This window comes from Mustelus asterias, chromosome 13, assembly GCF_964213995.1.
Source record: "Mustelus asterias chromosome 13, sMusAst1.hap1.1, whole genome shotgun sequence".
In the NCBI taxonomy this organism is placed as follows: domain Eukaryota; kingdom Metazoa; phylum Chordata; class Chondrichthyes; order Carcharhiniformes; family Triakidae; genus Mustelus; species Mustelus asterias.
The window spans coordinates 85,112,360-85,136,548 of NC_135813.1; the positions used below are offsets into that span (position 1 = coordinate 85,112,360).

Here is a 24,189-nt window from a genome sequence, read left to right on the forward strand (position 1 = left end):
GAAACTCTTACTGTGCAGTTTAACATCGCTGTTCATGATTCATGATGGGAAAGTCGGGATTCATGAAGGGAAAGTCGGGATTCATGAAGGGAAAGTCATATTTGACGAATTTACTGGATTTTTATGAAGATGTAACGAGTGCGGTTGACAGAGGGGAACCGGTGGATGTGGTGTTTTTGGGTTTCCAGAAGGCGTTCGATAAGGTGCCTCACAAAAGGTTGCTGCAGAAGATTAGGGTACACGGAGTTGGGGGTAAAGTGTTAGCGTGGATTGAGGATTGGCTATCTAACAGGAAGCAGTGAGTTGGAATAAATGGGTGCTTTTCTGGTTGGCAGTTGGTGACTAGTGGCGTGCCGCAGGGATCGGTGCTGGGGCCTCAACTGTTTACCATATACATAGACGATCTGGAGGAGGGGACCGAGTGTAGGGTAACAAAGTTTGCGGATGATACAAAGATGAGTGGGAAAGCGAATTGCGTGGAGGATGCGGAAAGTCTGCAGAGAGATTTGGATAGGCTAAGTGAGTGGGCGAGGATCTGGCAGATGGAGGATAACGTTGACAAGTGTGAGGTTATCCACTTTGGAAGGAATAATAGTAAAATGGACTATTATTTAAATGGTGCAAAATTACAACATGCTACTGTGCAGAGGGACCTGGGGGTCCTTGTGCATGAATCACAAAAACTTAGTTTGCAGGTGCAGCAGGTGATCAAGAAGGCAAATGGAATGTTGGCCTTTATCGCGAAGGGGATGGAGTATAAAAGCAGGGGGGTCTTGCTGCAATTGTACAAGGTACTGGTGAGGCCGCAACTAGAGTACTGTGTGCAATTTTGGTCCCCTTATTTGCGGAAGGATGTATTGGCCTTGGAGGGAGTACAGAGAAGGTTCACCAGGTTGATACCGGAGATGAGGGAGTTAGCTTATGAGGAGAGATTGAATAGATTGGGCCTGTACTCGTTGGAGTTTAGAAGGCTGAGGGGAGATCTTATAGAGACATATAAGATAATGAAGGGGCCAGACAGGGTAGAGGCAGAGAGATTCTTTCCACTTAGAAAGGAAACAAGAACTAGAGGACACAGCCTCAAAATAAGGGGGAGTCAATTTAGGACAGAGTTGAGGAGGAACTTCTTCTCTCAGAGGGTAGTGAATCGCTGGAATTCTCTGCCCATTGAAGCAGTGGAGGCTACCTCGTTAAATATGTTTAAGTCACAGGTAGATAGATTTCTGATCAATAAGGGAATTAAGGGTTATGGTGAGCGGGCGGGTAAGTGGAACTAAACCACTATCAGATCAGCCATGATCTTATTGAATGGCGAGGCAGGCTCAAGGGGCTAGATGGCCTACTCCTGCTCCTATTTCTTATGTTCTTATGTTCTCATGTTCCTCTAACTGCCCGTCACTGCTGAACCCTCCACAAGTCAGCAAAACTGGTCAGAATGGCACTGAGACAACTAACCATAGGGTCCAGAGAGGAGTGGCTAATTTGCGACTGGAGAAGCGGTGGCCTAGTGGTATTATCGCTGGACTATTAATCCAGAAACTCAGCTAACGTTCTGGGGACCCAGGTTCAAATCCTGCCACGGCAGGTGGTGGAATTTGAATTCAATAAAAATAATCTGGAATCAATAATCTACTGATGACCATGAAACCATTGTCGATTGTCAGAAAAACCCATCTAATGCCTGTTAGGGAAGGAAATCTGCCATCTTTACCTGGTCTGGCCTACATGTGACTGCAGAGACACAGCAATATGGTTGACTCTCAACTGCCCTCCAAGGGCAACTAGGGATGGGCAATAAATGCTGGCCCAGCCAGCGACGCCCATGTCCCATGAATGAATAAAACGATAAATAAATGGCGAGAGATCAGGGCTTGACTGATCATCATCTCACCTTTTCTCCTTTGAAAATAAATTCATTGCAAAACGTGAGAGAAGTGAAATGAAAGCAGAAACATAAGAGATAAACGTTTACCTCGCAATTCATTTCCCTCAGCTGAACACAAACCTGGAGAGGTGGTTTAACCAGGGAACTGGACAACTCTGAACTCACCGTCAACTGGCCTTGAAGTAGAATCCAGCATTCCGATGGTTTTGTTTGTAGTTGATTCACAGAGATTTGGCATGTCGAGTGCTGAGCCATCACAATGGTATGGCTCAGACATGTTTAAATTGGCACATCGGATTCAGCGAGATTGGACATTTGGATAAAGTTCGACACTGTAAACATCTCCAGCTCAGCACGCTGAAAAAACTGAAGCCTCTTACTGTTTGCTCTGTTTTTATCGGGCTGACATTAACTATAGTTAAGAAAGCCCACCAACGCCTCTACTTTCTCAGAAGACTAAGGGAATTCGGCATGTCAGCTACGACTCTCACTAACTTTTACAGACGCACCATAGAAAGCATTCTTTCCAGCTGTATCACAGCTTGGTATGGCTCCTGCTCTGCCCAAGACCGCAAGAAACTACAAAGGGTCATTAATGAAGTCCAGTCCATCACACAATCCAGCCTTCCATCCACTGACTCTGTCTACACTTCCCGCTGCCTCGGAAAAGCAGCCGGCATAATTAAGGACCCCATGCACCCCGGACATTCTCTCTTCCACCTTCTTCCATCGGGAAAAATATACAAAAGTCTGAGATCATGTACCAACCGACTCAAGTACAGCTTCTTCCCTGCTGCTGTCAGACTTTTGAATGGACTTACCTTGCATTAAGTTGATCTTTCTCTACATCCTAGCTATGACTGTAACACTACATTCTGCACTCTCTCCTTTCCCTCTCTATGAATGGTGTGCTTTGTCTGCACAGCGCGCAAGAAACAATACTTTTGACTGTATGTTAATACATGTGACAATAATAAATCAAATCAAATCAAGTCAAATCAAATAGCAGTCTACAACATGGGCCATTTGGCCCATCGTAACTATGCTGGCCTTGTTCTCACTGGAAAGACGGAGGATGAGGGGTGACCTAATAGAGGTGTATAAAATTATGAAAGGCATAGATAGGGTGAACGGTGGGAAGCTTTTCCCCAGGTCGGTGGTTATGTTCACGAGGGGTCAGAGGTTCAAGGTGACGGGGGGGGGGGGGGGGGGGGGGGGGGGGGGGGGAGGTTTAACACGGATATCAGAAGGACGTACTTTACACAGAGCGTGGTGGGGGCCTGGAATGCGCTGCCGGGCAAGGTGGTGGAGGTGGACACACTGGGAACGTTTAAGACTTATCTAGATAGCCACATGAACGGAGTGGGAATGGAGGGATACAAAAGAATGGTCTAGTTTGGACCAAGGAGCGGCGCGGGCTTGGAGGGCCGAAGGGCCTGTTCCTGTGCTGTATTGTTCTTTGGTCTTTGTTCTTTGTTCTATTCTAATCCCAATTCTCAGCATTTGGTCCACAGCCTCGTATGCCTTGGCATCGCAAATGCACATCTAAATACTTCTTCAACGTTACGAGGGTCTCTGCCTCCACCAGCCTTTCAGGCAGTGAGTTCCAGACTCCCACCACACTTTTGGGTGAAATAGTATTTCCTCACATCCCCTCCAAACCTCTTCCCCTCACCTTAAATCTATGCCCCCTAGTTATTGATCCTTTCACAAATGAGAAAAGTCTCTTCCTATCTATGCCCCTCATAATTTTATACATCTCAATCATGTCCCCCCTTGGTCTGCGCTGCTCCAAGGAAAACAATCCCAATCCAATCTCTCTTCATAGCTAAAACTCTCCATCCCAGGCAACATCCTGGTGAATCTCCTCTGCACCCATTCCAGTGCTGTCACATACCTCCGATGACGTGTATTTAGGAGTTCTGGCCATTCGCTGTGGCGTTGAGTATGCAGGAACCTTGGGCCACCCACATTTTCTTATTGCAGCTTCTCTGAATGCGGAATGTGAAAATAATGGAAGGCCTGAGGCTTCTGGAGGGAGGCAGTGGCATCTGATATTTTGTCAGTGCAGTGAGCATCATAGTCCATTGCAAACATCAGCAATACATAGAGTCAGAGAGGTTTACAGCACGGAAACAGGCCCTTCGGCCCACCTTGTCCATACCACCCTTATTTTTACCACTAAGCTAGTCCCAATTGCCCGCATTTGGCCCATATCCCTCTATACCCATCTTACCCAAGTCGGCAAAGCAACGTTACTGTTGCTGCCGCGTTCTCTCCTCCTATCCCTAGTCACCCTTCAGGAATAAGCACATCATTCACATAGCGCCTCAAACACAGTCCAACATCGAAGGCTATTTCACAGGACAGTAATCAGGCAAGATTTGACACTGAGCTACATGAAGACACAGCTAGGATAGGACAGGTGGGCGGCATGCTGGCACAGTGGTTAGCACTGCTGCCTCGCAGCACCAGAGTCCCAGATTCAATTCCAGCCTTGGGTCACTCACTATCTATGTGGAGTCTGCACGTTCTCCCTGTGTCTGCGTGGGTTTCTTCCAGGTGCTCCGTTTTCCTCCCACACTCCAAAGATGTGCTGGTTAGGTTGATTGACCATGCTAAATTGTTACTAGTGTCAGGGGATTAGTGGAGTAAATGCATGGAGTTGCAGTAGAGGTGGTGTGATGAATTCAGCCAGGCTAATGAGGTTGGCTTGCTAGAGTATGAACTACCTGATGAGTCTTGGTTTGGTTGGTACCTAAAAGAGATACCTGATGAGTCTTAGTTGATGGTTAAACCAGGGAGCCTCATGCTCCCTATTTAAAGCAGGTGTGTCAGACTCTCAGCCTGCATTCAGCAGGGAGCAACTGGAGAGCTGGTTGTTTACAGATGTATGGTGTAAATAAAGTAACTTGGTGACGGGACTTTCACCTCCGTGGAGTGATTACAGGCAGGTACAATTTTGTCTTTTAAAAAGCATTTAGACAGTTACTTGGGTAAGATGGGTATAGAGGGATATGGGCCAAATGCGGGCAATCGGGACTAGCTTAGGGGTTAAAAAAAAGAGCGGCATGGACAAGTTGGGCCGAAGGGCCTGTTCCCATGCTGTAAACCTCTATGACTCGATGTATTGCTGATGTTTTTGCGCTGTTGCAGTGGACTATGATGCTCACTGCACTGACAAAATATCAGACGCCCCTGCCTCCCTCCTGAAGCCTCAGGCCTTCCATTATTTTCACTCATAAATTGTGCAGAATTAATTTGTCATCGTGCTCTGGTTGGCAGCAATGATTCTTCATGTGAATTTTGTGAACCTGTCACTCCCTTCTCATCCCCTCTGTCTCTCTCTGTCAGCTGTTACTGCCATCTGTGATCTGAGTCCGTCATTTGTTACATTACAAGCAGAAAATGTCAAAGAGCTTTGCGGTCTTTGTGCCGTGATAGTCTGCCAGGATATCAGCTTGTCACTCATCAGCTTTGTGCAGAGGTGAGGGGTCTGTGCATCTGACATGGAAATAATATCCTGGTGAGAATGGGTGGAGAGCTCTGCTTGTACCTTCAGAGAGAGACTTTGTTAATGGCACGGCCCCAGACACTCTCATTACTTCCATCACCCGACTCCCAGCTGCATTGTTACTTGTCTGGCCCAGACATGAGCTTCCTTATTTTGAGGTCAACGTGTCTGAGAGAGGGTCTGAGTAAGTGTCTGTGTATGTGTGAGACAGTGAGTGTCTGAGTGTGTCTGACTGAGTGTGTCTCTGAGTGTACGTGTGCGTGTGTGTGTGTGCGAGCGTGTGCAAGCGTGTATGTGTGCGTGTGAGCGTGTGCGAGCGTGTGTGTGCGAGCGTGTGCAAGCGTGTATGTGTGCATGTGTGTGCGTGAGCGTGTGCAAGCGTGTGCGAGCGTGAGTGTGCGTGAGAGTGAATGTGAGACATAGCAGCATCATCACTCCCATTAAAAATGATAAGGTCAGATTTAAATACTTTATAAGAGAATATTTTAATTATAATTATAAATGTAACTTAAAGACTGTAACAGCAACAACTTATAATTATAAACATATTATTACACCCCAGCACCTGTACTGAGAGAGTGCTCCCCGATCAGTGGCCCCTCTGATCCTAGCAGCCCATCTGTCCACTCAGGCTGAAAGAAATGATTCCAGGGCACCGCCTGGGAGAGAAGTGAAAGTTCATTCACCTCGTGTCCTGGACCATATTTATTCCTCAACCAACGTCACAGAGACGGACTGTCTGACCATCGTGACATTGTGCTTTGTGGGAGCTTGCTGTGCACAAAGTGGCTGCATGACCACAGCGGCGGTGATTTGATAAAGTGGCTGGAAAGAGCTCTGGGGCATCCGGTGGTTGTGAAAGGCGCTATCTCAATGCGAGTTCAGTCTGTGGCGTAGTTTAGCTCTGGGTGCGATCAATTCAGGGGATTTCAATCGTAGAAACAAGCCCTTCTCCAGACAGGTTGCCGTGGGGATGAAGAAGGGCGATAGAGGGTGGACAACTGGACAAGGAGGGATCTGGTGTGTGTTGGATATTGAGTAACGATGTGGCTGATGGGTTGTTTCCAGGATGTTGAAACAGTTACACTCACACGGGATAGGGCAAGCCTCGTTATCCTGAATAAACAAGAATAAACAAATTAGCCAATTAACAACCCCGTAAAGGGGCCTCGTCATTAAAACACAAACCACAACGGAAACTTATCAAATTGATGTTTTATTCTTTCATGGGATGTGGGCATCAGCAGCTATGCCATCATTCATTGCCCCTCCCCGATTCCCCTTGCTTCACAGTGCATGTAAGAGTCAACCACATTGCTGTGGCTCTGGAGTCACATGCCGGCCAGGCCAGGCAAGGATGGCAGATTTCCTTCCATAAAGGACATTAGTGAACCAGATGGGTTTTTCCGACAATCGACAATGGTTTCACGGTCATCATTCGACTTTCAAATCCAGATTTTTATTGAATTCAAATTTTACCATCTGCTGTGGTGGGATTCGAACCCGGGTCCCCAGAACATTACCCTGCATCTCTGGAGTACCAGTCCAGTGACAATACCACTACACCACCACGTCACCACCTTCCCTTGATTACGATATCACCTGTCCACAGCTTGTGGAAACCATAGAACAATAGCATCCTTACAGTGCAGAAGGAGGCCATTCAGCCCATCGTGCCTGCACTCTCTGAAAGAGCACTAACCAGCACATCTTTGGACACTAAGAGACAGTTTAGCATGGCCAATCCATCTGACCCATACATTTTCGGTCTGTGGGAGGAAACCGGAGCACCCAGAGGAAACACACGCAGACAGGGGAGATCGGACAAATTCCACACAGACAGTGGCCCAAGGCCGGAATCAAACCCATCCCTGGTGCTGTGAGGCATCCCAGAGCCTCAAATATGCTGGTGGACTGGGGGTGTTACCTCTCCAGGGACACTTAGGCACTGACGCTACCACAGAAGAGGAGCGGGCAGTCAGGGTGAATGACTGTCTGGACATGTCAATGGCTGCCTTAAGCAGGCCCAAGGGTAGACCCATGAGGGGGTCCCACTGATCAGCCCCTCCCCGCACCAGGTGACGAAAGGTCAGCACTGAGGTTCAACCGTACACTGAGGAGTGGCCCCTTCAAATGGTGAAAAAGGGGCTTCAGCCTCTTACAACCTGTGTAAACAAGGGGAACAGGAACTGCAGGGCTGCAGGCATGCCAGGCAGACGGGGAGACCATGAACCGACTTTGTGCTTTATTTACCACATGGCTGCTAGCAACACCCTCCCACCCCGATGGGAAAAGGATGGACTCCCACATACAGAGCTCCCACCCCAGAACCCCGCCACCACAGACAGCAGGACAGGACACCACAGTACTTTTTAAATTTATGAGTGTCACAAGTAATGTAATGAAGTTACTGTGAAAATCCCCCAGTCGCCACACTCCGGTGCCTGTTCGGGTTCACTGAGGGAGAATTTAGCATGGCCTAATCAGCACGTCTTTTGGACTGTGGGAAGGAGCCGGAGCACCCGGAGAAAAAAACCCATGCGGACACGGGGAGAACGTGCAGACTCCGCAAAGTGAGCCAAGCTGGGAATCGAACCCAGGGTCCCTGGCGCTGTGAGGCAGCAGTGCTAACCACTGTGCCACTCCGTGTGTCCAAACTGCCAGTGAGGGCGAGAGAGTGGAAGGTGTACAGCAGCAGTAACACTCTCTGTGCAGTGTGGGGAGACACAGAGGGGATTTCAAAGAGGCAGCTCTAACAGCGAGGCAGTGGGCAGTTTCGGCAAAAGACTAACTTTATATTGGTCCAAAGGTCTCCCATGGAGATAGTCAGGAAGCATAGTGGAGAACATGCCCCTGTCTACATCAACGGGGATGAAGTGGAAAGGGTCGAGAGCTTCACGTTCTTAGGTGTCCAGATCACCAACAACCTGTCCTGCTCCCCCCATGCCAACATTATAGTTAAGAAAGCCCACCAATGCCTCTACTTTCTCAGAAGACGAAGGAAATTTGGCATGTCAGCTACGACTCTCACCAACTTTTACAGATGCACCATAGAAAGCATTCTTTCTGGTTGTATCACAGCTTGGTATGGCTCCTGCTCTGCCCAAGACCGCAAGGAACTACAAAGGGTCGTGAATGAAGCCCACTCCATCACTCAAACAAGCCTCCCATCCATTGACTCTGTCTACACTTCCCGCTGCCTCGGAAAAGCAGCCAGCAAAATTAAGGACCCCACGCACCCCGGACATTCTCTCTTCCACCTTCTTTCATCGGGAAAAAGATACAAAAGTCTGAGGTCACGTACGAACCGACTTAAGAACAGCTTCTTCCCTGCTGCTGTCAGACTTTTGAATGGACCTACCTTGCATTAAGTTGGTCTTTCTCTACACCCTAGCTATGACCGTAACACTACATTCTGCACCCTCTCCTTTCCTTCTCTATGAATGGTATGCTTTGTCTGTATAGCACGCAAGAAACAATACTTTCCACTGTATACTGATACATGTGACAATAATAAATCAAATCAATCTCAACCTCTCACGTTCCAGCTCTGAGCAGGAAGCAGCTGATAACGGCTCCTCCAGGGTGGAGTTACAATTCCAGGCAGGTTTCCCCAGTTAGCGCAGTCAGCATGCTGACCTTTCACCTGCTAAAAGTGTTTGCTTATTGGAATCCCCTCTGCTGTCTCTCTGGGGTTGAAGCGCGGTTTACTGAAGAAAGGTCATGCTGTCAGTCGTCTTTTGGAGATTAGTCGCGGTTTAGGCTACTTACCATCTTTGCTGGAGACTGTTTTCGCTGTCCAATGAATTCCATTTGATACGGAGTCACTCAGCTAAAGGCAGGCATTGGGCCCTCTCTAACGCTGTTAAAAACTAGCTGCAATCTCCCCCTGCCAGAGGAACGTGTGGAAAATCAGTGTGTGTCGATGATTTGTCAATCCGGGATTGGGGTCATCACTCAAACACTCAATATTTCATTGATAAACTCAGACATCATTCATTACTGTACTTAATGATCTTTCGGACGTTTTTTCCTCATCAATGTTCCTCTCTGTTATTTTGAAGACAGAGTATGTTCAAGCATAAGAGTAGGCCATTCGGCCCAGCTGCTCTGTGTTGGCGTTCTATGTTCCACCTGAGTCTGCCTCCTGCCATGTGTAGTGGTGTCCTATCGGGATATCCTGTCAATGATGTCCCCTTGATTATGGTTCCCGCACCAAAGGAAACAGTTTCCACAACACAACAGCATTTATTGACCTTAAGACAGAGCTTTCTCCATCCGCAGCCCAACATCTGCACTGAGGGAGTGCTGCACTGAGGGTGCGCTGCACTGAGGGAGTGCTGCACTGAGGGAGTGCTGCACTGAGGGTGCGCTGCACTGAGGGAGCGCTGCACTGAGGGTGCACTGCACTGAGGGAGTGCTGCACTGAGGGAGAACTGCACTGAGGGAGCGCTGCACTGAGGGAGAACTGCACTGAGGGAGCGCTGCACTGAGGGTGCACTGCACTGAGGGAGTGCTGCACTGAGGGAGAACTGCACTGAGGGAGAACTGCACTGAGGGAGCGCTGCACTGAGGGAGAACTGCACTGAGGGAGCGCTGCACTGAGGATGCACTGCACTGAGGGAGTGCTGCACTGAGGGAGTGCTGCACTGAGGGTGCACTGCACTGAGGGAGCGCTGCACTGAGGGTGCACTGCACTGAGGGAGTGCTGCACTGAGGGAGTGCTGCACTGAGGGAGCGCTGCACTGCGGGTGCACTGCACTGAGGGAGCACTGCACTGAGGGCGTGCTGCATTGAGGGAGAATTGCATGGAGGGAGCAGTGCAATGAGGGAGCACTGCTCTGAGGGAGTACTGCACTGTGGAAGTACTACACTGAGGGAGTGCTGCAGTAAGGGAGCACTACATTGAGGGAGTACTGCACTGAGAGAGTGCTGAACTGAGGGAGTATCTCACTGAGGGAGCACTGCACTGAGGGAGAACTGCACTGAGGGTGTGCTGCACTAAGGGAATACTGCACTGAGGGAGTACTACACTGAGGGAGTGCTGCACTAAGGGAGTTCCTCACTGAGAGAGCACTGTACTGTGGGATCACTGTACTGAGGGAGTACTGCATGGAAGGAACACTGCAATGAGCGAGCATTGCACTGAGGGAGCGCTGCACTGAGGGAGTGCTGCACTGTGGGAGTGCTGTACTGGGGGAGCGCTGCACTGAGGGTGCACTGCACTGAGGGAGCACTGCACTGAGGGAGCGCTGCACTGTGGGAGTGCTGTACTGGGGGAGTACTCCACTGAGGGGGCACTGCACTGAGGGAGTACTGCACTGAGGGAGCACTGCATGGAATGAGTGCTGTTCTGTGGGAGTACTGCACTGAGGGAGTGCTGCTCTGGGGGAGCGCTACACTGAGGGAGTACCGCACTGAGGGCTTACTGCACTGGGGAGTGCTGCACTGGGGGAGCTCTGCACTGAGGGAGTGCTGCACTGAGGGGGGGGCTGCACTGAGGGAGTACTGCACTGAGGGAGTGCTGCACTGGGGAGTGCTGCACTAGGGGAGCTCTGCACTGAGGGAGTGCTGCACTGAGGGGGGGGCTGCACTGAGGGAGCGCTGCACAGAGGGAGTGCTGCACTGGGGGAATGCTGCACCGAGGGAGTGCTGCACTAAGAGAGTGCTGCACTGAGGGAGTGCTGCACTGAGGGAGTGCTGCACTGAGGGAGTACTGCACTGAGGGAGTACTGCACTGGGGGAATGCTGCACCGAGGGAGTGTTGCACTGAGGGAGTGCTGCACTAAGAGAGTGCTGCACTAAGAGAGTGCTGCACTAAGGGAATACTGCACTGAGGGAGCACTGCATGGAGTGAGTGCAGTTCTGCGGGAGTACTGCACTGAGGGAGTGCTGCTCTGGGGAGCGCTGCACTGAGGGAGTACCGCACTGAGGGGTTACTGCACTGGGGAGTGCTGCACTGGGGGAGCTCTGCACTGAGGGAGTGCTGCACTGAGGGGGAGCTGCACTGAGGGAGTGCTGCACTGAGGGAGTACTGAACTGAGGGAGCGCTGCACTGGAGGAGCGGTGCACTGGGGGAATGCTGCACCGAGGGAGCGCTGCACTGGGGGAATGCTGCACCAAGGGAGCGCTGCACCGAGGGAGTGCTGCACTGAGGGAGTGCTGCACTGAGGATGTGCTGCACTGAGGGAGTACTGCACTGAGGGAGAACTGCACTGAGGGAGCGCTGCACTGAGGGAGAACTGCACTGTGGGAGCGCTGCACTGAGGGAGCACTGCACTAAGAGAGTGCTGCACTGAGGGAGCATTGCACTAAGAGAGTGCTGCACTGAGGGCGTGCTGCACTAAGGGAGTACCTCACTGAGGGAGAACTGCACTGAGGGAGCGCTGCACTGAGGGAGTCCTGCATGGAGGGAGCACTGCACTCTCAGAGGGTTCACCCTGGGGTGACACACCAAGACAATAATGTACCATTTGATAGAAACACATTCGAGAAGTTCCAGACTGGTTGATCACACAGCCTCCTGCTCTGCCCCCACACTGCTGCCATTGGTTGGCCAATCTGTTAGTCATTAATTAATGGTGACTACAGTACCCACAGTGCTCAGTAGTGCTGAACCCACCCAGATGGAGCATGCAATGCATTCTGGGCATCCTGACCCTCGGATTGTCCACTCCAGGGTTGTTGTTGCAATGAGTCGGTATGAACAAGTAAAGGAGGAAGATTTGTCTCTGGGTGGAATTTTCCCATCCGCCCCCCACCACCCCCCCCCCACCCACCTCCCCCGCCCCCCCCCCTGCCCACCCACCCATGGGAATCGGGGTGGGCGGAACACGGACCGCGCAAAGATCTGTTGATCTCGGGTGGAATTTTCTGGTCTTGAAGCGAGCTGTGGCTGGAAAATCCCGCCCCAGATCTTTGATCTCCGGAGTTTGTTCACAGGGGATGAATGTTTCAATCCGGAAGACTTCAAATAAATCCAGGATGATTGGCCAATTCCTGCCTGCCACCTTTATAACAGGAGCTTGAAACTGCGGAAAGGGCTCAGATCCCAAAACGTTTAAACAGAAATAACTGCTGGATGTAACTTTTGCATGCTACGTATTGCTGCTTTAAGAAGTCTCACAACACAAGGTTAAAGTCCAACAGGTTTATTTGGTAGCAAATACCATAAGCTTTCGGAGCACTGCTCCTTCGTCAGATGGAGTGGAAATGTGCTCTCAAACACGACAGCAAATCTGTTTGAGAGCACATTTCCACTCCATCTGACGAAGGTGCACGCTCCGAAAGCTTATGGTATTTGCTACCAAATAAACCTGTTGGACTTTAACCTGGTGTTGTGAGACTTCTTACTGTGTTCACCTCAGTCCAACGCCGGCATCTCCACATTATTGCTGCTTTTACAGAGTAAACACAGTAAGAGTTTTAACAACACCAGGTTAAAGTCCAACAGGTTCATTTGGTAGCAAATACCATTAGCTTTCGGAGCGCTGCTCCTTCGTCAGATGGACTGGAAATCTGCTCTCAAACAGGGCACAGAGACACAAAATCAAGTTACAGAATACTGATTAGAATGCGAATCTCTACAGCCAACCAGGTCTTAAAAGTACAGACAATGTGAGTGGAGGGAGCATTAAGCACAGGTTAAAGAGATGTGTATTGTCTCCAGACAGGACAGTCAGTGAGATTCTGCAAGTCCAGGAGGCAAGCTGTGGGGGTTACTGATAATGTGACATAAAGCCAACATCCTGATTTAGGCCGTCCTCATGTGTGCGAAATTTGGCTATCAGTTTCTGCTCAGCGACTCTGCGCTGTCGTGTGTCGTGAAGGCCGCCTTGGAGAACGTTTACCCGAAGATCAGAGGCTGAATGCCCGTGACCACTGAAGTGCTCCCCCACAGGAAGAGAACAGTCTTGCCTGGTGATTGTCGAGCAGTGTTCATTCATCCGTTGTCGTAGCGTCTGCATGGTTTCCCCAATGTACCATGCCTCGGGACATCCTTTCCTGCAGCGTATCAGGTAGACAATGTTGGCCGAGTTGCAAGAGTAGGTACCGTGTACCTGGTAGATGGTGTTCTCACGTGAGATGATGGCATCCGTTCGATGATCCGGCTCGTCTTGCAGAGGTTGCTGTGGCAGGGTTGTGTGGTGTCGTGGTCCCTGTTCTCCTGAAGGCTGGGTAGTTTGCTGCGGACAATGGTCTGTTTGAGGTTGTGCGGTTGTTTGAAGACAAGAAGTGGGGGTATGGGGATGGCCTTGGGGAGATGTTCGTCTTCATCAATGACATGTTGAAGGCTCCGGAGCAGGTGCCGCAGCTTCTCCGCTCCGGGGAAGTACTGGACAACGAAGGGTACTCTGTCCGCCGTCTCCCATGTTTGTCTTCTGAGGAGGTGTGGTGAACCATCGTTGGTTCCCACTAGGTAGTACTGAGCCAGGGTCTGGCCAGTACTACAAGTATGTATATATGTTGCTGTTGGGGTTAGGGATGGGTTGTTCTACTTGTTGCTGTTGGGGTTAGGGTTGGGCTGTTACACCTGTATTATAGTTATTATGGTACATCTCAGTCGGGCTCCGCCTCCTGGGAGAGGTATAAAGGTCACTGCTCTGTCTGGGACCCCTCAGTCTGGGATCGTGTACTATACATGGTAGCTTCGTTGTAATAGTAAATAAAAGCCTTTATTTCCTTGAGCATCTCAAGCCTCGTGTGTGATAACGCGCATCAGGAGGTCTGTGCGGTTTTTCGCTGTGGCACGTCGGAACTGTCGATCGATGAGTTGAGCGCCATATCCTGTTCTTATGAGGGCATCTTTCAGCGTCTGGAGGTGTCTGTTGCGATCCTCTTCATCCGAGCAGATCATGTGTATACGGATGGCTTGTCCGTAGGGGATGGCTTCTTTAACGTGTTTAGGGTGGAAGCTGGAGAAGTGGAGCATCGTGAGGTTATCCGTGGGCTTGCAGTACAGTGAGGTGCTGAGGTGACCGTCCTTAATGGAGATACGTGTGTCCAAGAATGCAACCGATTCCGGAGAGTAGTCCATGGTGAGTCTGATGGTGGGATGGAACTTGTTGATGTCATCATAGAGTTGTTTCAGTGATTGTTCACCATGACTCCAAAGGAAGAAAATGTCATCGATGTATCTCGTGTGTAGCATCGGTTGAAGGTCCTGTGCGGAGAAGAAGTCTTGTTCGAACCTGTGCATGAAGATGTTGGCATACTGAGGTGCGAATCTGGTCCCCATGGCTGTTCCGTGTGTCTGGATGAAGAACTGGTTGTTGAAGGTGAAGACATTGTGGTCCAGGATGAAGCGGATGAGTTGTAAAATTGTATCTGGAAACTGACAGTTGCTGGCGTTGAGTACTGAGGCCGTTGCAGCAATGCCATCATCATGGGGGATGCTGGTGTAGAGTGCCGAGACATCCATTGTGACGAGGAGTGCTCCTGGTTCAACTGCTCCATGGGCGTTGAGTTTCTGTAGGAAGTCCGTAGTGTCACGACAAAAGCTGGGGGTTCTTTGTACAATGGGTTTCAGGATGCCCTCGACATAGCCAGAGAGGTTCTTGCACAGGGTCCCATTGCCCGATACGATGGGACGGCCGGGTGTGTTTACCTTGTGTATCTTAGGGAGGCAGTAGAGACCTGTTGGACTTTAACCTGGTGTTGTTAAAACTCTTACTGTGTTTACCCCAGTCCAACGCCGGCATCTCCACATCATGTTTACAGAGTAACACATCCTGCCTTTCTAGATCTATCCCTTGGCCCATTGGCTCCCCCCTCAGGCCTGCGCCTGGGTAAGAGAGAAGGGGGGAAATGCCCCCTCTCCTTTGATTTGCAAGGGGAGGGTTCACTGTCCTGGGAGCTCTGACCTGTTCCTGAGCCGTGGCACACTGAAGCCGGTGCTTGAGGGAGAATGTCTTGGCAGGCGAGCACAGAATTAATTTAGAATCATAGAATCTTACAGTGCAGAAGGAGGCCATTCAGCCCATCGAGTCTGCACCAACCACAATCCCATCCAGGCCCTATCCCCATAACCCCATGCATTGACCCTAGCTAGTCCCCCTGACACTATGGGGCAATTTAGCACGGCCAATCCACTTAACCTGCACATCTTTGGACTGTGGGAGGAAACCAGGTCACCCGGAGGAAACGCACGCAGACACGGGGAGAACGTGCAAATCCACACAGACAGTGACTCAAGCCAGGAATTGAACTCAGGTCCCTGACACTGTGAGACAACAGTGCTAACCATTGTGCCACCGTGCCGCCCTCACCCGGGCACCAATTAATCCTGATGTAGATATAGATAGTCTAAAAAGAGATACAAAGGGATAGTCTAAGTGAGTGGGCGAAGGTCTGACAGATGGAGTACAATGTTGGTAAATGTGAGGTAATCTATTTTGGTAGGAATAACAGCAAAATGGACTATTATTTAAATGGTAAAAAATTGCAGCATGCTGCTGTGCAGAGGGACCTGGGTGTCCTTGTGCAGGAATTTCAAGGAGTTGGTTTGCAGGTGCAGCAGGTAATTAAGAAGGCAAATGGAATTTTGTCCTTCATTGCTAGAGGGATGGAGTTTAAAAACAGCGAGGTTATGTTGCAGCTGTATAAGGTGCTGGTGAGGCCACACCTGGAGTACTGTGGACAGTTTTGGTCTCCTTACTTGAGAAAGGATATACTGGCACTGGAGGGGGTGCAGAGGAGATTCACGAAGTTGATTCCAGAGTTGAGAGGATCGGCTTATGAAGAGAGACTGAGTAGACTGGGGCTATACTCACTGGAATTCAGAAGAATGAGGGGAGATCTTATGGAAACGTACAAGATTATGAAGGGAATAGATCAGATAGAAGCAGGGAAGTTGTTTCCACTGGCAGGTGAAACTAGAACTAGGGGGCATAGCCTCGTTCTAAGGAGCAGATTTAGGACTGAGTTGAGGAGGAACTTCTTCACACAAAGGGTTGTGAATCTGTGGAATTCCCTGCCCAGTGAAGCAGTTGAGGCTGCCTCATTGAATGTTTTTAAGGCAAGGATAGATAAATTTTTGAACAGTAAAGGAATTAAGGGTTATGGTGAGCGGGTGGGTAAGTGGAGCTGAGTCCACGAAAAGATCAGCCATGATGTTATTGAATGGAGGAGCAGGCCCGAGGGGCCAGTTGGCCTACTCCTGCTCCTAGTTCTTATGTTCTTATGTTCTGACGATAATGGAACAAAGATGAAATTGTAAAAAAAGACAATATTTGATTGTGAGGCTTTCGATGTGGTCTTACTGGAGACAAGGTGAGGTGCCTGACATCAATGAGATACACTGGGTTCTCAAAAGGATGCGGACTGGATTCTACCACTTTATGCTTGTAGTCCTTTTGGTTCCTGAAGGTCAAACAAATACATATTGCATTATTGAGCCAGTGACTCGCCTGGTGTTGCAGCAAGTAATTGGAAACAATAAAACTCCAATTTGATTTACAGATGGGGAGCCCCTGGCTTAAAATGTGGAGTCTGGAAGCTATTCAAATACTTTCCATTTGCAGATAGCTCTTGGTGTTAGAAACAGGAGCCATTCGGCCCCCCTGGGCTATTCCAACATTCACTTGGATCCTGGATGGTGTCTACCTCAGCAGCATTCACCTGCTTTCGATCAGTGAACCATTTCCCAGCAAAAATCTATCCATCAATCACATTTTTCAATTCTCAGCTTGTCTGGCCTTCCCACTGACATTCGGTGGGTCATTCATCTCGGGAATCCACTGGTTGAGGGGTAAATATTGACCACTGTAAGGGGAAAATGTAAGGAAAGCACACTTTAAAATGACTGCCTGGCACATAAAGAGTTAACTGGGAAAGGAGCCATAAAGCAGACACCGGCTTCCACTTATACAAAGATCACTTCAAATCAAACCCAACAGACAAGCCATTTCTAAATCACAGACAGTGACTTAAAGTAAACAAACACCTCAGGAAGCCAAGCCAAGGATCGAGACATCTTTTAGATAAGGAAAAACCCGAGACAAAGGGAATAGATTAGTCATAGGAAGAGCGGGAAAATATGGATGCAGGGAAACCGATTAGCACCTGAATGAGCCGAAACCAACCATTGATAGCCACAGACATAGGAAAGGTACCATTCATAAGAACAATACTATGTTAAATGTCTGTATCTGTTTGTATTTGCCTATAACGATGTGATAATGTTCAAATCACCGGTCCATCTATTGTGTAAAAAGTATAAAGGTGGACCGTTCCCAGCATTTTACGGAGAGAAGGTTTGCTACAGACATGTGCCTTGTCTCCACGGAGCTCCGTTGAATAAATTGTGTTTTGAATCTCGAAATCTGACTACTAGTGGATTTTTCCCACAACACCACCATACCTTGGAGAATTCCTCCTCTCCCCTCCAAACAGGTTTATTATGGAATCTTCTCCATCCGCCTGTGAATAGGGCCAGCTCCCTATTCTAATGGTTCATTTGAAAGACGGGATCTCTGGCAGTACAGCACTCCCTCGGTGCTGTAGTGCGGTGCCAGCCAGGTTGTGCCTCTGACTGTGGAACAGGACTCAAACCCACAGCCACATCAGGCCAGAGGCAAGGTGGGGGTGAGGGGGGGTGAGAAGTTTTTTTTCATTCATTCATCACTGGCTGGACCAGCATTTATTGCCCATCCCTAGTTGCCCTTGGAGGGCAGTTGAGAGTCAACCATGTTGCTATGGCTCTGGAATCATGTGTAGGCCAGGCCGGATAAGGACGGCAGATTTCCTTTCCTAAAGGACATTAGAGAACCAGATGGGTTTTTCCGACAATCGACAATGGTTTCATGGTCCTCAGTAGATCCTTAATTCCAGATTTTTTTTTATTGAATTCGAATTCCACCATCTGCCGTGGCGGGATTCGAACCCGGGTCCCCCAGAACGTTAGTTGAGTTTCTGGATTAATAGCCTTGCGATAATGCCACTAGGCCATCGCCTCCCCAAGTGCCAAGGTGGACAGCAAACTGACTGGAACAAAGAAGGATTGAGGAGGTGTAATAAGTCCTCGGAGGCAGAAGTCCCTTCACCAAAATCTCTTTATTGGCAAGTCTGACAACAGCATACAGAGTGCTTTCAGTCAGCAGCCTACACTCGGAGTCCCAGAGGAACTGACACGCCTGGTTAAATACAAAGCATGAGGCTCCCTGATTGGCCCATCAACTTGGCCCTTAATCAGGGAGTTCAAACTCTAACAGGCCCACCGCAATTGCCTGCTTAAAATCATTACAGGAGGGGACCCAATTCTGGTAAATAGTTATTCGAACAATTGACAAGAACAGCAGCTGATTACGAATCAGATATTTAAGCCCTTCTGGCAACAGCTGTTCTGCAACTCCAGCTGTCAACGTAATACCATAAGACCATAAGACATAGGAGCAGAATTAGGCCACTCGGCCCATCGGGTCTGCTCCGCCATTCAATCATGGCTGATATTTATCTCATCCCCATTCTCCTGCCTTTTCCCCATAACCCCTGACCCCCTTATTAATCAAGAACCTATCTATCTCTGTCTTAAAGACACTCAATGACCTGGCCTCCACAGCCTTCTGCGGCAAAGAGTTCCACAGATTCACCACTCTCTGGCTGAAGAAATTCCTCCTCATCTCTGTTTTAAAAGATTGTCCCTTCAGCCTGAGGTTGTGCCCTCTGGTTCTAGTTTTTCCTACTCGTGGAAACATCCTCTCCACGTCCACTCTATCCATCTGACAGTTCACAGACTGAGCACGAGGTGATGACTATTTCCTTCAACCCTCAGGGAGGGGAGAGGAACTTACACCTTGGCAATCTCGCCACCATCCAATGTATGTCTTGCAAAGTGAGAAAGGCGTGCATTTCTATAGTGCCTTTCACCACCGACGGACGTTGGTGGCCAATTAAGTATTTTTGAGGCATAGTCATGATTTTAATGAAGGAAACTCTCTGCAGCCTCTATCTGTGCACAGCAAGCTCCCACAGAGAGCAATGTGATAATCAGCAGATCATCTGTGTTGTGGGTAATGTTGATTGAGGGATAAATATTGGCAGGGGCAGCAGCGAGCGATACTTCACTGCATCTTTTCAAAATAATGCCACGGGATCTTTTACATTCACCCGAGAGGGGGCAGAAGGGGCCGTCGGTGTAACATCTCACCCAAGGAACAGTGCACCACAACGTCAGCCTTGAATTCGGTGCCCAAATTTCTCAAGTGCGATTTGAACCTAAGATGTTACATCCATCGCCCATTACTGAAGTGTTGATGACTCCCTTATTCTGAAGCCCTTTTACCCTAATATTGAAAGCAACAGGACCAAGACCGCAACAAACTACAAAAGGTCATGAACGAAGCCCAGTCCATCACGCAAACCAGCCTCCCATCCATTAACACTGTCTACACTTCCCACTGCCTCGGCAATGCAGCCAGCATAATTAAGGACCCCACGCACCCCGGACATTCTCTCTTCCACCTTCTTCTGTTGGGAAAAAGATACAAAATTCTGAGGTCACATACCAACCGACTCAAGAACAGCTTCTTCCCTGCTGCCATCAGACCTTTGAATGGACCTACCTTGCGTTAAGTTGATCTTTCTCTACACCCTAGCTATGACTGTAACATTCTGCACTCTCTCCTTTCCTTCTCTATGAACGGTATGCTTTGTCTGTATAGCATGCAAGAAACAATACTTTTCACTGTATCCTAATACATGGGGCGGCATGGTGGCATAGTGGCTCACAGCGCCAGGGACCCGGGTTCGATTCCCGGCTAGGGTCACTGTGTGGCAGCACGGTAGCACAGTGGTTCGCACTGTTGCTTCACAGCTCCAGGGACCTGGGTTCGATTCCCGGCTTGGGTCACTGTCTGTGCGGAGTTTGCACATTCTCCTCGTGTCTGCATGGGTTTCCTCCGGGTGCTCCGGTTTCCTCCCACAGTCCAAAGATGTGCGGGTTAGGTTGATTGGCCATGCTAAAATTGCCCCTCAGTGTCCTGAGATGCGTAGGTTAGAGGGATTAGTGGGTAAATGTGTAGAGATATGGGGGTAGGGTCTGGGTGGGATTGTGGTCGGTGCAGACTCGATGGGCCAGATGGCCTCTTTCTGCACTGTAGGGTTTCTATGATGATTGGAGTTTGCACACTCTCCCCATGTCTGCGTGGGTTTCCTCTGGGTGCTCTGGTTTCCTCTCACAGTCCAAAGATGTGCGGGTTAGGTTGACTGGCCATTTTAAATTTCCCCTCATGTCAGGGGGATTAGCTAGGGTAAATACGTGGGGTTACGGGGATAGGTACTGGGTGGGATTGTGGTCGGTGCAGACTTGATGGACCGAATGGCCTCCTTCTGTACTGTAGGGAGTCAATGATTCAATGTGACAATAATAAATCAAAGCAAATTAATAAAGTTTATCATGTTGGTGAACATTTCCAGTCCAGTGCTGAGGCAGTTCTGTACTATTGGAAGTTCAGTCTCTCTGATTCTATGTTAACCTGTTTAAGAATCAGGATATTGTTCGAAGAACACTGGGGTATAAGAAAAGGATAAGGAGGCCATTCAGTCCTTCGAGACTATTCTGCTATTTCAATTCAATTGTGGCTTGTCTGTCCCACAACTCCAACTGCCCACCTTGTGTCTGTAACACCTAATGCCCTAACCCAGAAAAACAACAATCAGAAGAAAAGGGGATCACCCCCACTGCCCTGGCTGACATTCCTCCCTCAATCAATTGACCAACTAAGCAATAAGTTCACTGGTCATTCATGTCATTGCCCTCTGTGGGATCCTGCTGTGCACAACTTGACTGAGGCGTTGCCAATACGGCAAAAAGGTGCCTTCGCGTTGAGAAGAATCTAAAGTGTCGGGAGGTCGGTGGCTAATAGAGAAATGCGAGCTTTTCCTTTGCAAAGTGCTTCTGTACAGTGGGGTTGAATATTCCTCCATCTCCCCACTGCGTTCACAACCCGAGATCGGGGTCACGGGCCCTGTCTCAGCAGCCAGCCTCTGCTGGGAGATCGAAGCACCTGCTTCGCTCAGGTGGCAGGGCCCTTTAAATATGTAAATCTGAGATCCGAGTGCTGTCATTGGTCGGAGCCTGTAAACACCAAATGATCCCAGAGTGACGGGTAAAAGACCAGCATTTGTGTAGCGCCTATCACATCCTGAGGACATCCCGCAGCGCCATGCAGCTCCAATGTCGCACTGTAGAAATGCAGTCACTGCGGTAGTGGAGGAAATGCAATTTACCACACAGCAAGATCCCACAAACAGCAATGTGATGATCAGCAGATAACTGTTATCAGCGACGCTGATTCAGGGCAAATATTGGCCGGGACACTGGGGAGATCAACTACTCTGACTGGGATCTTTCATATCCACCCTCAATATCCTCACCCTCGATACCCCTCACTCTCAATACTCTTCATCCTCGATACTCTTCATCCTCGATACTCCCTCACCCTCGATTCTCCTTGTGTGGGTAGGGAGCTGCGCACCCACTCCGTGGAATGTCAATACCAACCTGGAGTGCACATTTTGCAGATTACTGTCACACCAAACAAGTTTAACTTCATTTATTAGTGTCACAAGTTAGCTTACATTAACACTGCAATGTGAAGTCACTGTGGAAATCCCCTAGTCGCTACACTCCGGTGCCTGTTCGGGTACACTGAGGGAGAACTTAGCATGGCCAATGCACCTAACCAGCATGTCTTTGGACTGTGGGAGGAAACCGGAGCACCCGGAGGGAAACCCACCCAGACATGGGGAGAATGTGCAGACTCCGCACAGACAGTGACCCAATGCTGGGAGTTGAACCCGGGTCCCTGGCGCTGTGAGGCAGCAGTGCGCTAACCACTGTGTCAAGGGATATTTTCTGATGGGAGAGTTGAGAATGTTCCTGCATTGGGTCCTGGTTGCAATGTGTGGATGTGAAGGAACTCGCGAGGATTTTGAATTCTCAGTTTCCTCCGAACGTTGCTGATTCACACAGCGAGCCGGGTAGAGGCAGCTGGATTCCGCTCCTGTCACTGATCCTGGTGAGGGCGGACTCCCAAACTGTCAATAAAACCTCTCAGGCGTGACAGTGTTCCACTGATTATAGCACTCTGGAGTGACCTGCAGTCGGCATCTGTATTATTAGCCACCTGAGTCATAGAACAATATTTTCACAGTCACAGCGAGACACCAGGGTCATCGGCATTTAGGAAAATAAATATGGTGCCATTTGCCAGGCCCTTAAAGAGCTGGAAACCCACCACAAGGCCAGAAGATCACTCTATAGCTTAGAACTACTAATCAAACCATCCCCTCAACTATGGCTTCATTCAGAATCTGCTGCCTGTTGTGGGACTAAAGAAAGGGTTCGGTTAGCGGATTCTCTCTATCAGCTCACTTTGCCCCCACCTCATCTTGACTGCCGCTGTAACTAAATCTACGTGCTTTACTGCCTCTAGATTTGATTGTTCTGATGCATCATAGAATCTTCCATAGATTCCCTTCAGTGCAGAAGGGGCCGTTCGGCCCATCACGTCTGCACCAATCTCCAAAACAGCATCTTACCCAGGCCCTTTCACCTTGACCCCACACATTTACCATGGCTAATCCACCTAACCTGCACATTTTGGGACAATAAGGGCCATTTATGCACTGCCAATCCACCTAATCTGCACATCTTTGGACACCAAGGGGACACTTTACCCTGGTCAATCCACCTAACCTGCACATCTTTGGACACTAAGGGACAATTTAGCATGGCCAATCCACCTAATCCGCACATCTTTCGAACTGTGGGAGGAAACCGGAGCACCCGGAGGAAACCCACACAGACACGGGGAGAATGTGCAAACTCCACACAGTCACCCGAGGCCAGAATTGAACCTGGTTCCCTGGCGCTGTGAGCGCCACCATGCTGCCCCTTACCCATTGCACCCTCCTTGCACCCTCCAGACACTTGACCTCCTCAGGCTGGAGTCTGATGTTGCAGCTGTATAGAACGCTGGTTAGGCCACATTTGGAGTACTGCGTCCAGTTCTGGTCACTGCACCACCAGAAGGACGTGGAGGCGTTAGAGAGAGTGCAGAGAAGGTTTACCAGGATGTTGCCTGGTATGGAGGGTCTTAGCTATGAGGAGAGATTGGGTAAACTGTGCTTGCTCTTCCTGGAAAGACGGAGAATGAGGGGAGACCTAATAGAGGTGTACAAAATTATGAAGGGTATAGATAGGGTGAACAGTGGGAAGCTTTTTCCCAGGTCGGAGGTGACGATCACGAGGGGTCACGGGCTCAAGGTGAGAGGGGCGAGGTATAACTCAGATATCTGAGGGACGTTTTTTACACAGAGGGTGGTGGGGGCCTGGAATGCGCTGCCAAGTAGGGTGGTGGAGGCAGGCACGCTGACATCGTTTAAGACTTACCTGGATAGTCACATGAGCAGCCTGGGAATGGAGGGATACAAACGAATGGTCTAGTTGGACCAATGAGTGGCACAGGCTTGGAGGGCCGAAGGGCCTGTTTCCTGTGCTGTACTATTCTTTGTTCTTAGTTCTCAAACTTCCCATATCCTAACTCGTACCACATCCCATTCGTTCACCATCCCTGATCCTGCTGATCTACACTGTTGGAAAAACCTCCATTTTAAAATTCTCAGTCCTCGTTAGCAGTGACAGGAACTCGTTAGTAGGGCGGGAACGGCCGGAGAGTTCAAATCACAACAAGAACACAAGATGATAATCGGACATTTGGAAGTGAGCTAAGGAGGATATTAAAGGAGGAGGGGGAGAGGGTCGGAGAGGGGATTCCAGAGTGAGGGT

The 24,189-nt window shown here is 49.4% G+C and overlaps 1 protein-coding gene across 1 annotated transcript in view; it reads right to left on the reverse strand.

Moving 5' to 3' along the window:
- Window positions 1-5,866: 5,866 nt before the first annotated feature.
- LOC144502839 (ankyrin repeat and LEM domain-containing protein 2-like) overlaps window positions 5,867-24,189 on the reverse strand; it is an 80,875-nt gene continuing 62,552 nt past the window's right edge. The window contains 1 exon segment of the mRNA XM_078227171.1: window positions 5,867-6,515. Coding sequence (XP_078083297.1) covers window positions 6,511-6,515 — 5 coding nt within the window. The 3' untranslated portion in view covers window positions 5,867-6,510.